Here is a 15,552-nt window from a genome sequence, read left to right as displayed (position 1 = left end):
ATGTGGTTGTCTCTGTCTTAGGGTGGCTGGATGACATTGGCCTCCCCCAGTATAAGACCCAGTTCGATGAAGGAAAGGTGGATGGCCGAATGCTCCATTACATGAGTGTGGTGAGTAAATGTTTCTTCTTTTCCTGACATCTTTGCCATGTTCTTAGTTTTTCCTCACTTCAGAGCACACTGGCATACCTCCAGACAGCTCACTGAAGACCAGGTGAGGGTAGAGAGACCTGCTTTCAACCTGCCATCATTGTGACTGCATAGATATTAAATTCACTTAACATTTAAACCTCTTTCCCTCAGCCCTCCCACAGGAGTGTGCACCAGCCATATCCTTGCTGTCCCCATAAGCACCCCATTTATGGGGCACTGGAGGGCATCTGTGGCTGCTTGGGCAGCTCTGGCAACACAGACATCTGTTCTCAGATCCCTCTGGGGAGAGCAGGACCAGACAGACATCTTACAGGGTCTGGTGTCCATGAGGAGTCAGGTCATGGCAGTTGACATGTCTGGAGGCCAGCAGACCATCTGCACATTACTCTGGGCCTTTGTTCAAAGTTTTAAAGAGAAACTTAGAAGTACTGTGAGGTTACTATCTCCATATTTGAGTTTTGCCCCAGATGACAATATCTATTGAAAGGAAGCTAAAGTTGCAGCTTACACTTGTTCTTGCAGCATTGCAGAGGCTACACATATACTCATGTTGTGTACCAAAAGCACTGAGTTCATTCCAACATCTACGCATCTCATATGTCTCATGAGATGTCAGTATTTTCAAAGCTGTTGAACAGTTCAGAAATTGGGCCTGCAAATTTTCTGCATAATTGCAGGGAGAAAGTTAAGAGGTGAGAGTGTCAGAAGCACTGCTAATGCTAAAAAGATATTCTGGGATGCCATATTTGCACACACTGTATTGCAGTGTTTAAAGGACTGCTTGAAACTCTACTGGGTATCCTGTGTTAATGCTAATAGCTTCAACCTGTAGAAAACAGAAGCCCTGATAGTACAGCTCACCTGCAAGTATTTCCTATATTCTTTCCAGCTTTAAAGACACCATCTTAAAGTGAAAGAGCTAACATAGTAAGCAAATGCCCAGACTCATACGTGAGTAATGGGCAATCTTGCACTTAATTGTCTGTGATGTCTGATGTGCTCAGGCAGCATGTGTAAGTACAAAAAAGTGTGCAGATTCTGTGGTTGCATTTCATGCAGCTGGGCTTTTGCTGTTCATGATGCTTTTAACTAATAGAAGTAGGTGGAATTTTTTTCTTCTCTTCTGTGAGGAAACATTAAATGTACTTACATATTCATGTGGATGCTTAGGGTAAGAAAACCCAAGCAATTTTCTTTGAAGACAATTGCAGTTTTAAGAGACAGCTTGTTTGAAAACAAGTTACATTTAATAGCATTTGTGTAATTTATTTCAAAATGTACAGCACCAGTGTCAGCTACCCCATTTAGTGCCTGTCAGGTGAAGCCAACCTAGCAGGTTTCATTTGTCTAAAATGTCAGTTAAGATGACTTATAAGGCAGTTGTTCTCTGGAGAAGTAAATGCAAACTGAGCATTGCCAGTATTATTCCCTTCTTTGTAACAAAGAAGAAGTCAGTTGCAGTGGCGTTCTCTCATGAGTTGTGCTATGAACAGAGTAAAAGTTATCGTTTTATGCCAAGTTTGCATGTATTTTGTACAGCTCTCACATGAGCTCAGCTACCTGACGTAATTTTGCTGTCAAGTGCTTTTCAGTCAGATACTCAAGTACTTGCTGCTTGCATAAGGTGTTTTGGTGTTTGCTTCCTTTAGTTCTTTAGTTTGGACATTAATATAAAAGTAGGAGGCAGTTTCTTTCTTCTGCTTGTTAAATCATGGAGGTCTGATGCCAGCAGGTTCTGCTGAGGTTGATCTTGTGTTGGGAGACTTTATCACTCTATTGACTAGATGAGCATTAAATGCTGATAGGATACAGCATAGGTGGTAAAGGAACTTCTGTTATTCAACAGTTGTTTTTCTCTTTAAGTAGAAAAGTAATAGGTGGTCAGAGGAGGGAAATGCAGCAGGGGCTTTGCCTTTTAAATAGGTATTCTTCCTGTCAATTCCCTTTAATTTTAAATTGCTAGGAATGTTTTAGAGTAGAACCATCAAATTTTTAGCAGATTGTGTAAATAATCAACTAAATATAGCGGTATGCAAAGTATGAAAAATACTTTTAAAAATCACATGAAGACTTACCCCGACTCAAACTAAAATAGCAAACTATGAAATAGAAACTCTAATCTTAAATTCATCATAAGGTTAGCTGAAAACAATGAAATACTTGGGCAAGCGAAGAATCTAGTCATAGATTATTCTGACAAAAATATAAAATAGGCATGTATTTGTAACACAAATGTAATACTAAAACATTAAGCCAGGTTAACCCTGACATAAAGGTGCATAAATTGTCAGCCACCTTGTACCAGAAAAGAATCAGACTTTGAGCCAGTTAATGGTACAATAGGGATTAAATTATAATCAAAGAGCCTAACTTAGCAAGAATGCAAGTCTCGCAGCATGTGACCCCTGTTGCAGTGCAGGACAAGTTCTTTGTAGCCCTTCTCTGGTGCTGCAGTAGCTAGCTGGGAGTGAGCTGGGAAGTCTCTCCAGGCTGGTCATGTACTCTTTCATGAATGTTTTTCATGTCTCTGTCTCATGAGAGAGAATCTGATATTAGACATTGGAGTGAAAACAGAGGTAGGCAAAGTGTGGCATCTTCTGCATTGCATAGATTGCAAACCCATCAGCCTTTTCTAACCTGCAAGCCTAATCTAAACTTGGAGTCTCCTTGGCTGTTTTCACCATATGTGTCCTGTGAGTTAAGCCCTCTTGGTTGCCAGAAGACTCTCTCTCTTCCCCTTCTCAGTGATTTGAAGTAGCCCTGAATATAAGGGGGAGAACAAGGGGTATAATGGAGCCAGAGCAAAACTGCCGTTTGCTGCTGTTGTCACAAAGAGGGAAGGAAACTTGCCTCTCCCAGCTCTTGACATCTAAAAGCTAGCTATTCAGCCAAAGGCTGCGCCTGGTGGCCAGTGCAGGGAGAGGGACACTGTGAGGCAGTGTCTCATTCTTTGGCGTGGTAGAAATTCTCACACGTCTCAGGAGACGTGTGACTTTTCCTATGAAGGAGTGGTGGGAACCTAAATAGCTGGTCTGTGTGAGCTCTAAAATGAATTTCTCTACAAGATTAATGTGTAAGTAAAAAAAAAAAATGGGAGGATCAAGCTTTTGGAGAAAGAACCATCTGCGTTTGTTAGTATCACAACGTGTTGCAGAGAGGAGTGTGCGTGTGTCTTTGCGTGCTCTTATCCTGCGATGTGTGAGAAGTGGCTCATCCCATGCTGAAAATGATGTGGTGTAAATTCACAGCCAGGCTGCCTTGCAGTGCCATCTCAGGGAGGCAGAGCTCCAGGCCGTCTGCGTGCCTGATGTGCTCCCCTGGCATGTGCTGGGGTGCTGAGCAGGGAGTTGGTGTTCCTGGCCAACCTGCCCTCCTTTCCTCAAACTGCAGGAGGTGCCTAGACAAGGTAAGAGCTACAGGGTGATGGTAAGTCAAGGTGAGCCTCTCAGCGGCCTGCCTTCTGCCTTACTGTGGCTTCCTGCTGTAAGCCACTGAATGGCTCCTTCCACCACTTATGAGTTGCATTTCTATAAGCATTCACAGTTGTAGGAGACCAACCTGACATAACCTCATATTTTTATTTCCTCTTTTTTTTTTTTTTTTTTTTTTTCTCATTTTAACCATACAGAATGCCTCAATCAGTTTTCAAGGTAATTTATTGTTTTAAATTAAACTTTGAGCTGGATGTTTGTGATATTAAAACTTTGGTCAGGACTAAATAAAAATGCCGTCTGATTGTGATGCAGTGTGTTTAGAAAGCTGTCCTGTCTCTAATAGGATCACGGAGGAGGCATCATCTCACCCTCTCCTGTCATCATCACTCCAGATTTCTTAACTAAGCTCCATACCATATGTGAAGAACATCACTCAGGAGCTAGTATGGAGCAACATGGAAAATTTTCTTCTGGGACAGATGGTTTGACGTCCTGTGTCTCATTTATTAAAATTTTTATCCCAGAATGTGTCAGATGTGACATTTTAAGCCAGAGTCCAAAGCAGTCTCCTACTTTTGGATGTTAGTTCCTCTAATAAGTGCATTTGTGTTTACTAACTCCCCCTTCCTCTTTGACAGGATGACTTGCTGTCCTTGAAGGTTGTCAGTGTCCTCCACCACCTCAGCATCAAAAGGGCCATTCAGGTTCTGAGAATAAATAACTTTGAGCCTAACTGTCTGCGCAGGAGGCCATCAGATGAGGTACTGCTTGAAGATGGAACTGTGAAGAAGAATCCTCTATTTTTTTTCCTGTGTGTTTGTGATTATTCCTTCTTTGCCCTCTCCTCCTTTATTGGCTGTCTTCTTTTTCATTTTGTTTCATTTTTTGTTTCCTCTTTCTTATTTTGTTCCCAAGTTTCATGTCCTGCTGTAATTACCTGGAACACCACTTTTCTTTCTTCCGTGGGCCATTGCCCCAGAGTCATATCTCTTTGCCAAATTTCCCATTCCTCTTCCTAGCTGACAACTGGCTCTTTTGCCTTTGATATGCCTTCAGTAACACAAGTCATCTTGAACTTAGTGCACAGTTACTCTGAGGCTTATTTAACTGTGAAGTCTGTGGCTGGGAAATTGCTATCTGTTTGTTTTGGAAGCAGTGTACACTGACTAGGGCAATGGATGATGAACCAACCCAGAGTCTTGGGTTTAGATACATGATGCATATCTGCACCATGTGGAGATAGCTAGTTTTCAGCTCCACTGGTAGAAATTGCAACTATTCCTAGTACACAGCAATATATTCAAACTGCATGAAGTATGATACAGACCTGCCCACTCAACTCACAGACACAGCTCATGTTATTTGGCACAACTTCCTACAAACAGAACAAGAAAGATGATCACTTCCCCGTAGGATAAACACAAGCTAAGCTGCTGTGATCAGTTCTAGGCTTAGATTATTAGAAAGATAAAACATTTTATGTTGTGAATGAACTACACTTGAAACTGACTGATTTCAAACTATACTGCATTGTTGGAAGTCTTTAGACTCTTCTAGTTATGACTAGAAAAGCATCAGAAAGGTAGCTTCATATCAGTATCCCCATCACCTGGAGCTGTCAGTATCTTAACTCTGAGTTGAAGAAGCAGCTTAAGAAATTCAGGAGAGCTCAGCATATTGTGAACCCTTTGCAATACAGAGGTGAAATATTTCTGATGAAATTTCAGTTTATATCTGCTCTGAGATCTTGCAGTACTTGGGGAATGCGTGGGGTTTGGTCCAGACACATCTCTGCTTTGATATTGCTGCAAGATAGTAATCCAAAAAGAGTGGAAGCTTTTTCTCAAGTGCAAGGTGGGCTTGTGTGCATTAAAGACAGAAGAGGTTTATTTCAGTAAAGGTTAGGCTGCGACAGCTGTGTTGGGAAGTCTCCTTAACCACCCGTTTCTCCTGTTCACAGAGTAATGTCACACCTTCTGAGGTGACCCAGTGGACCAATCATCGCGTGATGGAGTGGTTACGCTCTGTTGATTTGGCAGAGTATGCACCTAATCTGCGGGGGAGTGGTGTGCATGGGGGACTGATGGTAAGGTTTTAGGCAGACTTACTCTGTTTTATATATATATATATATATATATATATAAATACAGCTGAGAATTGCTAGAGCAAAGTTCTGATATCTTTGCGGCAGCTACGCTTATTTTTTCTTCTGTTTCTGGTTAATAAGTTACTGTCAAAATTCATTACCGTATAGTTTAAAAAATATGAATGTATCGGGCAAAATTAGTTTGGAAAGCAATGAGTTTGTTTACCTGTATCCCCCTCACAATTTGATGGTGTTCTCCACCTTCCAACATCTTCCTTCCTAGACCTCAGTATGTTTTTCTTTTGTGAGGGGGGTTTGATTCTTTCATAAAATCTGTAATTTCAGTGTCAAATCAGCATTGCTTTTAGTTGCTCTAGCATGAGATGCTCCAGGCTAGAGACTTACACTTGTAGAAGTTTGTTGTAATTGAGAGGTATATCATTTCTCCAGACATTTTATGTCTGTTTATTTTCAATCATTCCTTTGACTGCATTTTCCAGCATTGAAGAGGATGGTGAATAAACGTTTTGTGATAGCTTCACCTATCACATGAGCTAAGGGTGGATTTATGTGTTCTTTTCTTCTTACCTGCCAGTTTGTTTCAATATAGCTCAAGAAAGCAAGTCTGGAGGTAGCATTTTATGAACCCTTTAATTAGTTATCTCTCTTTGCTTCCTCTTTGTGGTATATTTTCTCTAAAACAAAACTCAAAGCAACCTTAGACAGGTGTGCCTCTTGATGTCCTTGAGACCTCATCAGACAGTATTGGCCTCAGCTCTAGTCTCTGTGGTTTGGTTAAAAGGTTTTGGAGCCACGTTTCAATGTAGAAACCATGGCACAATTGCTGAACATCCCACCAAACAAGACACTGCTGCGACGGCACTTGGCGACTCATTTCAACCTCCTAATTGGGCAGGATGCCCAGCAGAAGAAACGTGAAGCCATGGAGTCCTCAGACTATGTCCTCTTAACAGCAACTGCCAAAGTAAAGGTAGGCCACTTGCTTTGGGTCCATGTATGAACTTCCAGGCAGACATTTATATATCCAGTTTTACCTGTTCTTGGAGCACAGTTCAGTAAAGTCTGAGAAAAGGGACTGGCTGCCAATGAAAAAAAAACACACATTAAAATAGTACTCAGCAGTTCTGGGTTTGACTCTTGTGTCTCCTGTGAGCATACCACATCTCAGCTCCTCATACATACAGACAAGAGGTAGCACTCTTGTGAGTTGTCCTTCTCTCTATACTATCAGATGTTTGGGATGTAGACTCTCTCTTACTGTTCATATGCTCTTGGTTTTATGTGATGGCATTCTGTCATTTGGGATTCTTTAAATGTTGCTTTCCTAATAGTGTTAGAATGAGGGAACACGTCTTGTTCTTTTGGATGCAGTTATGAGGAAATGCACCTATTCAGAAAGTCATTGTTAGGAGAGCAGTGGGGTCTTAACTCATCTGCTTACATTGTTTGAAACACCGAATGCAGAGAGATCTGTTAATTCTTTGCTTACTGTAACTTGTGAATTTTCTCTTCACTTGTAAGCCAAAGAAACTTGCCTTCAGCAATTTTGGAAGCCTGAGGAAGAAGAAGCAAGATGATGTGGAAGAGTATGTGTGTCCTATGGAACTGGGGAGGGCTTCTGGAAGTGGGTCAAAGAAGGGTTTTAAGCCTGGCCTTGATATCCGAGTGTATGATGATGACGATTTGGACAGACTGGAGCAGGTAAAACAGTTTAAAATCCTTGACTCTGCTGTCAGGTTTGGTGGAAAACCTCCTTTTCACAGTGAAACCTTTCCATTACTTTGGCCTGAGAAGGTCCTCACTTCTTACAGTCACACAGCACCACTAACAAACATACCAAACATGCCTCTCAGCACAGGAAGATACAAGCTGTAAATGCAATGCCTGTAAGACCCTCTCTTGCATAGCTTGTGGCCCTGATGGTCCACACTCTTCCCTTGCTCTGACCAGGTTGGGTGTAATCAAGCATTTACATTGTTTAATATACTTAATTGCCATTCTGTTGTGGCATACAGTGGATTTATTATTCATTCATTATTCATTATCTGTTTTTTTGCAGATGGAAGATTCAGAAGGGACAGTGAGGCAAATAGGAGCGTTTTCTGAAGGCATCAACAACTTGACAGTAAGGCATAAAACTGGTGTCTGTAGAATAAGGTTCCTTTTTCTGTAAAATGGACCTAAGACCTTTGCCAGTCTCTAGTATTAAATAGCAGTGCTGAGTTATCTCCAAACACACTTAAGTGCAAATTTTAATCATTATTAGCAGCTCTGTCAAGCAGCTTAGTTTTGTATTTTTGGGGGCAATTGCTTTGCTAGATATCAATGCTTTTGGTGAGAGATGGTGTTTGGATGGGGTGAAACGCCTCAAACGCCTCAGTCTCTAAGAACTTAAGTATGTAAAATACTGTGCAAATGACAGATACAGTGAAGCCTCATCAGAAACAGGAGTCAGCCCAGCCCCAGTCTGAATTTCCCGAGCCATTTGTGCCAGGAGAAACAGGGCTGGGCCATGGGGTTAAAAAAAAAAAAAAAAAAGCCTCTGTTCCTCACAGTTTGTTTTGTAGTTGAGTCATTTTTCAGCTGGCTCCATCCCCTGAGCCAGGGGACCCCTGGAAATGAATGAGGGTGTGTCTGGAGGGGAAGAGTGACGGCCTTGCCTGTTAGTGTTGTTTACTGCCAGACATGAGACTGGACCATCCTCAGTGCTTGATATTATTTGGGAGGGCCTGAACCTTGACTCTTCCATCATTTCCTTTCTAGCACATGTTAAAAGAGGATGAAATGTTTAAAGACTTTGCGACTCGCTCTCCTAGCACCAGTATAACGGATGAGGACTCCAACGTGTGACGGTAACCACTAGGCACTGATGAAGGCTCAGCTCACTTTCCTATGTGCAAGAAACATCATTACACATGACAGGCAGCAAATCACGTACATTACATTGCTCTTGCTTCTGTTTGTTAGAAGTAACACTAGGAGGTGGTGAAATTTTTTATTTTTATTTTTTAAAAAAAAGGTGCCTACTCTAAAGTTGCCATAAGAAACACCCAGACACTGGTGAATGATAATTGTTTTTACTATATTTAATGTACAAACTGGTGGTATGTTTCAGAGTGTTGCATTTAAATTTACATGGTATCATAGTGCTCCTTTTGCTTATTCTTGTCCTGAGTTAATCCTTTATACTGTTCCAGAATAATTGTATTGTTTCTGTAGATGTTGATCAGCTTTCTCTAGGTTTTCAGTTGAAACAAGATGTTATTGCTATCTGTTTTGAAGGCATTTTTCCAGCACAAATACTAGTTCTGCCCTTCCCATGATATCTAATGTAGGATTTTAGTCATCTGTGCCCTCCCCGGTAGCTCTTAATAGTTGCTTTTATTTTTATACTGTTTTATAAAAATATATATATATATATATATATATATATATATATACGAAGTACATGTAAAAGCAGAAATTTAAATTTTGTGAAATAGAGTGATGAAAAGCTTGAGGTGTGGGGGAAGGGGAGAGGTTTGTAAAAGATTATCCCAGTTTGCATACCAGCTGGTTACTGGAAAAGGCAGGCTGACCTTTGGAACTGTTTGCTTTTTTTGCTTTTTACTAAGTGCACAGTGTAATGATCTTCCATTTGGGATGAAACAATTATAAAGCATTTTTCTATTGGCAGTGACTCTTATGGAAACTGCAAATTTAAAAATGTCTTCTTCCGTGTTCCTATCAGCAGTATACAGCATTCAAGAAAGTTATTAATGTTTCTGTGACTTAAAAATATTCTGGAGAGCTTTCCTTCAAGTTGAGAGTACTCCCTGCATATGGAAGGGATATTTCTGTGCTGTAACTAACATAAAGATGGTGTAGTTGCAAAATGAAATATATAGAGAGAGAAGTATATAGGAAATATGTAGTTTCATAATATTAAAGCCAAGGTGGGAATTTCCCTCAAAAATACAGGTATCAAACATGCTGTGTATCATTTTACCTTCTTAAAATGTAACTCTTTTGCCTTGAAGATCATCAGATTTTAATAAGTTTAACTAGCCAGTAGATTTCTTTTTGGTCAGAATTTTTCTGTATTGCAAGGTGTCCTATCCAGAAGCCAAAAAAGTAACTGTTTATTACAGTGGTTGTATGGTGTTTTACGTTGCATGTATTTTAGCACAATGGCATTAAACTTCTTTGCTTTGTAAAGGAAAAAAATTCAGTTAGAATGGCTCCTTGCAGTGCTATTTGGCTTTTACAAGACTTGTGTCACTTCCAGCAAGGGTAGTGATGAAACCATTTCTGACATACTGCTTGTGTGGTGTAATGGATTTTAGATTTTGGCTGATTTTGTGGGTATTCATGAAACACCATTACAAAAGTTAGGAAGGGAAGTAAGGTTCTTCCAGGGGCTTCCACTGAGCTCCTGTCAAATGCAGGCTAGACTGGAGGCATATTCTAGCACTATACTATTGTTACCTTATAAGCTATTACAAGTCTTTTTTTTTTTTTTTTTTTTTTTTGAAGGATGTGCAGTGGAGGCTATTTAGGTGCAAAGATGAAAAATTTGATGTGGACCAGTTGTGTTGTATATGATACCAAGTGCTGCCATTCTCTCTTCAGTAACTGGAACCAGGCAATCAATCCATAATTGTTCATATTCAGTTTGTGCAGACTACAACACTGGTGCTTTATTCAAAATTCCTGACTAAGTAACATCCACAAATAATTTGCTGTGTGTTGTTTCTTCCTCTGCTGTCTTGGGGGTGTTTGAGCTATTTTAATTAGGCAGAAATACCACATTCTGTAATGCCTGCTTCCAGTTTTCAAGTGCAAATACTCAGATGTGGATTCAGGGCTTGCTTTCTGTGAATAATTTACAATATGGTTATTATTTACATGTAAGTTGGGCTTAGACCCTGCTCTTACCAGTAGAGAAGCACTGGGAAGACATGGCACAGGCTTCTGAGCAACAGTATTCCTCTAGATTCACTCTTTTAGCAGGTGCTGACTAGTGGACATAAGGGCTGGATATTCACAGGAAAAAAAGGGGCTAGTGACACAATGTTATGTGCTGAAACAGGTATAAGCAAATACTCTCAAATTTATTTTCAGTCCAGTGCTATTAACAAACATATTGGCAGCAGCAGATGATCATTTGTTTGTAAGTCCAGTGTAAGTAAAATTCTGCTCTGAACAACCCATTTCAGCATCTACTGGTTGGAAAATTGGTTGTCCCTTCAAAGCTGCCTATCATCTGAACTGTGATTATTTTATGGGGGTCTAATATGAAAGCAAGGGATGGATGACATCAGGAAGTTTATGCACACGTGCACAAAATTGATACCATTGTGGTATTTTAATTTGTGCATTTTTGAAGATGGCAACATTACTACTGTATATTGCCATGTAAGATCCAATAAAATCTGTGAAAATTGCCAAGTGTTTGTGTTTGTTTAAATATGTATCCCTATTTTTTTTTAATTTCCTAGGAAGCTATTTTGTTCTATTTAAAAGATGAGGGAGAAGGGGCAAACAAAATCAGAGTCTTTGTGGACTCAGTTCATCTGTTGATAGTGCCTGCAGAAAGTCAGATAACAGCAAAGAAATAAACTGTCCTAGGTCTTTTTATACTGATTTGAATCACTTGAGTTATTTGGCATAGTGTGATGAGAAAGCATCACTGTTGATTGTCATCTGGCGCAAAAGCACCAGCTCTGGCCATCCCCGCTGCAGAGAACAAGCATCTCTCCAGTCCCAGGTGTTTTCCCCCTATGCATGCATTCGCAGCCCTCAGCAGGCATAGGAGCTCCAGCTGTTTTCCCCATACCACAGTGTGCTGCTGGGATGCAGGTACAAATGTCGATAAATGCTTTGCCTGGTGTGGCCCAGATAACAGCAGAAAATGCAGAACCCCTCCCTGTCGTTCGACTGTCATTTCTGTGGTTTTGTTTGATGGATCGACATTTCAGTGTTAACAATGAGGATAAACACTTTGAAATCTAGAGCACAATATGCATTTGTTGTTACAATGACATGGAAAAATAGAAGATGCATACTCTTTGAGAGCTTTATGCTTTCTTTGAGTGTTTTGACGTTTTACTTTGCAGCGAGAGCTTTTCCTGCTGAGTCCTTGTATCTTCTTCCTCCCAGCTGAGGATAGCACTCTGTGAGGCAGCTGTGAAAATGAAAGCAAAACCTGAGTTGCCAGTAAATTTGGAGCAGAGGTCAGCAAGGAGATTGTGTTAAGTGCGGGGAATCCCTCTGTAGAAAGGAAGGGAAATCAAGGTTTAGGGTCAGAGATAACAGGAGAAGCAGCCTACTGATGGCTGTAAGTTAAGAAGGAATGGAGACGGTCCCAGGACACATACAAAGACCCTGGAAGAGAAGAAATGTAATACCTAGGACATGATCTTATTTCTTGGAGAGAGGGACCTGAGGGCAGTGTGCCTGACCAGCCCTGCTCCTGAGATGGTGTTTCCCTTGCAGGGCTGGCAGCAGCACAATAACATCTGTAGGCAGGAGGAGAGAGATCAAATGAAGGAAGTTTTAAGCAATTAGAGAAAAGAAGGCAGAAAGAGATCCTTGTTGCTTCATTTGTTGAGAATGAAGAGGAATAAGAGCAGTGCTCAGTAGGACAGTGTTTTGTGAGAATGTTGGTGAGCTTCTGGGCCAATGAGGAGACTGCGACAGTGCATTTGGTGGTAGCAGCAGCTTCTGGAGCTGAATGGGGCTGGTGCCTGCTGCAGTGGTAACATACATTCCAGCTTTTACAATTAGGGAGACTGGATTTTGTAAGGTTAGGAAGCTTGTTTATTTGTAGCTGTAACTGTCCAAGCTGCCCTGAGATAATCCAGCAGCAACAGTGCAAGCTTCAGTGCAAGCCAAAAGTTCAACTGAGTCCATGTGCATTGTCATAGCACAGTTAATTCCACTGACAGTAACAGCAGTTAATATTGGGATACAGGAAAACATCAGAACAGACCGTGACATCATTTCATGCATCCTGTAGAAGTCTTCAGGTCTGGATACATAATTCTCTCTGGGTGATTAAAGAAACAGCTTGATTCATCTCTAGGAAACACCCAGCGCCATTAAAGAGGCTTCTTTGTAATAGTCCTAGAAATAAGATCAAATGAGATAAGATGGGATTGGTGAAGGAAATGTTGCCAGAATGAACAATAAGGAAAACAGGTGAATTCAGTAGGTGTGGAAGTTACAGGGCTTGCTGGGCTGGCTCCTGCTCAGTGAGCTGTGGAGGAACACGCCCAGGAGAAACCTTGCATGCCCTCCAGGACCGCAGCCTGCCAGCATAGCCTGCTGGCATGACTTTAATCTAGAAGGTGACAACTACCCATTATGTGTACTTAGTAGGTCTGACAGTGCCCAGTGACTACAGAGCCTTTGCTGAAGAAGGAATGGACTTCCCTGAGGCTGTCTGCATGTGGAAACGACCTTCTGCGCAGAAAATGGGCAGGAAAATATCACATGAAGACAACCAGGAGAACAAGGCTGAAACTCTTGTTCTCTTGTTATCTATGAAGTCTTCAGCCAAGATCTGGTCTATGCATCCCAAAGACTGAAGGACTACCTTGGTTCATAGATCCTTAGAGCAAATTCCAGCCAGCCACAAACACTCTGAACAAGGTCTTTCTGGTCGACTTCATCAGTTTCTGTGTGGAATAGGGAGTGGAGGAACATACCACAACCAGCAAAATGACCAAGCAGCAATCCTCATTGTTTGGTGTCGACTGGATCTGGACTCTGTTGGGAGTTGACAAGCAAATCAAACTTAAGATCGCTGTGCAGGCTCTGCAGCTGGCCAAGCTTTTCCAGGGTGAAAGCAGCCCCACTGAGGCACTGGATGACTGCAGCTGGGAAGCCACGCTGGCAGACAAGCATTTCCAGAACAGGAGCAGGTTCAAGAAGCAGGCAGAGTTCTGCCGCCTGGTGTGATGGGACTGCCTGGGCTTGTTCATCGTGTTTGGTGTGCCAGGGAAGCCCAAGGACATCTGTGGAGTCATGCTAAACAGCATTGCCAAGAAGAAGCAAAAATGCCACCTGTTGGGCAGGAATGCTCTAAGGCAATTTGTCATGAGTACTGACAGTTTCTTGCCCACAAAAGAGATGTTGGAAAACTGCCTCAGCACAAGAAATGGACTGAAAGAGGTGGGCATTGTGTACATAAACTTTCTGTAAACCTTGTGTTAACAGCAGCAGCTCTGCATGCCTGAAGCAAATGCTGTGTGGGCTGAGCTCGCCTTTTTCCCATCTTGCATGCCATTCCTCCACCCCCTTATTTCCCACTTTCCCCCTCCACCCAGCACATTTCTGTAGATCTGCATTAGCCAAAGCTGATTCAGTCTCTCCAGGTTTTAAAACAACAGGACGTACCTGCCAGAAAATGTGTTTATAGAAGGCTTGTAATTTTGCCAGAACATTTCGTTTGCTAACTGTCAAGTATTGGCTGAGGTCGATGAAAGCTTTATCGCCTGGAGCCTTGGGAGGTCTTATTAGACTTGACTTAGCCTTTGTGTGCTGTGTCTGTAGAAAAGGCAGATTGTTTTTTAAACAGGAGGATGAGTCTGTAATAAGGAAAATGTGTTGTTACTAGTTGTAAAAGTTGCAGTGAGTGTGGAAGACAACACAAGGACTTCAAAACACTGTTTTGGAGGAGTGGAGCTGGTTCTCAGGAGGAGGAGGAAAAGCCCTTCCCTGGGATAGAAATGGGCTATATGAAGAAGCTATTAATCACCTGCCTGTTGGAAGTAAATCAGTGCCAGGCTATGGATTCAGGGACAGGAGAGCCCCAGTGCTGTGAGCCACTATGAAACGCATGGGTAGGGTTGGTCCCAGCTGCAAATCCTGTTCTTGCTAAGTAGCTGTGTCAGGTCAAGGTGTGGCAAAAGGCAGTGGCAATTGTTAAAGAAAATGTGGGAAAATTAACAAATGGGGACAAAAATCTAGCACTGGGGATGCTGATCGGAGTCTTCGTCTTTCAAAGCTGCAGAGGTTAGCTCCTGACCACTCATGGCAGCAAGCAGCAGTCAGGAAGGGGCGGAAGTATTTTGCTTTGTCTTTGTTTTCGGTATCTTAGCAGCTAATTGTATTTATGTACTGATTTATTCCATTTTCCTCAGCTTTTACTTTACAGCACTTTGGGTTGCACAGTTGTAGTTACTTTCTTTCAGCCACTCTTAATCAGTGAAAGGAAGAACTTACCCAGTTTCAAACTTGAAAACCCACTGTGTTTATAGGCCACTGTGGCACTGTAGTGACCAACTTTTGTATATATGAGTAGTTTTGTAAGCATCACCCTCCTCTGCATGTGGCTTTCCTTATAATTTTACAGAATAAAAATAATTTCAACAATCTTATTTTTTACTATTTGATGTTTGAGTTTTAAGATGGGGAAGCTACGACCTCTGAGAAATAAAGGCTCTTATTTACACAGTCATATTAAAAGAGCATAAAGAAGCTTTGGCATCAGTGCCAGAAACTTTCAATGAGGTAAGTCTGAACTGAGGCTGAAAAGTGAACTGAAATAAAACCAAATACACAGACATCAGTAAATTTTTGCCATGTCACAAAGGTAACTGGGCCAGGGAAGGGAAGCTTTTTATTTTTAAACTAGTTCATTGAAATACAGTTGCTTTTTATAGAGCTGGCTGCATTGTAATTTTTGTGCATAACAGGGGTTTGATAAGACAGAGGGGATAATTCTGGTATTTTATTATTTTTTTTTACAAAGAAAATGTGCATAGTTACAGGTCTGTGCAGCGAAAGCAGGGTCTAGAACCATTCACTGGATGGTTTTTGTTTTTGTGTGCTTAAATTAACAGCATGAGCAGTACTGCAGCTGGACTGATTG

The 15,552-nt window shown here is 41.4% G+C and overlaps 2 protein-coding genes and 1 long non-coding RNA gene across 13 annotated transcripts in view; 2 read left to right on the top strand and 1 right to left on the bottom strand.

The window, feature by feature from the left end:
- PPFIBP1 (PPFIA binding protein 1) overlaps window positions 1-9,099 on the top strand; it is a 113,776-nt gene extending 104,677 nt beyond the window's left edge. For all 11 annotated transcript variants that reach the window (XM_035321318.1, XM_035321296.1, XM_035321288.1 and 8 more), the window contains 7 exons: window positions 22-110; window positions 4,225-4,347; window positions 5,547-5,672; window positions 6,475-6,663; window positions 7,215-7,394; window positions 7,753-7,818; window positions 8,457-9,099. In XM_035321318.1, coding sequence (XP_035177209.1) covers window positions 22-110; window positions 4,225-4,347; window positions 5,547-5,672; window positions 6,475-6,663; window positions 7,215-7,394; window positions 7,753-7,818; window positions 8,457-8,543 — 860 coding nt within the window. In that variant the 3' untranslated portion in view covers window positions 8,544-9,099. The remainder of the gene's footprint in view (window positions 1-21; window positions 111-4,224; window positions 4,348-5,546; window positions 5,673-6,474; window positions 6,664-7,214; window positions 7,395-7,752; window positions 7,819-8,456) is intronic.
- A 730-nt stretch (window positions 9,100-9,829) lies between these two features.
- On the bottom strand, window positions 9,830-11,142 carry LOC118164187. The gene is made up of 2 exons (XR_004749364.1): window positions 10,152-11,142; window positions 9,830-10,107 (listed from the first exon to the last, which is right to left on the bottom strand). It is a non-coding gene; the product is annotated as an uncharacterized LOC118164187 (long non-coding RNA).
- A 398-nt stretch (window positions 11,143-11,540) lies between these two features.
- Window positions 11,541-15,058, top strand: REP15 (RAB15 effector protein). The gene is given in 3 exon segments (XM_035315413.1): window positions 11,541-11,562; window positions 13,226-13,279; window positions 13,282-15,058. Coding segments are annotated over 3 exon segments (675 nt in total). The 3' UTR covers window positions 13,881-15,058.
- The last annotated feature ends 494 nt before the right edge of the window (window positions 15,059-15,552 follow it).

Source organism: Oxyura jamaicensis, chromosome 1, assembly GCF_011077185.1.
Source record: "Oxyura jamaicensis isolate SHBP4307 breed ruddy duck chromosome 1, BPBGC_Ojam_1.0, whole genome shotgun sequence".
NCBI lineage: Eukaryota > Metazoa > Chordata > Aves > Anseriformes > Anatidae > Oxyura > Oxyura jamaicensis.
This window is presented reverse-complemented; position numbering and strand designations above follow the sequence as displayed.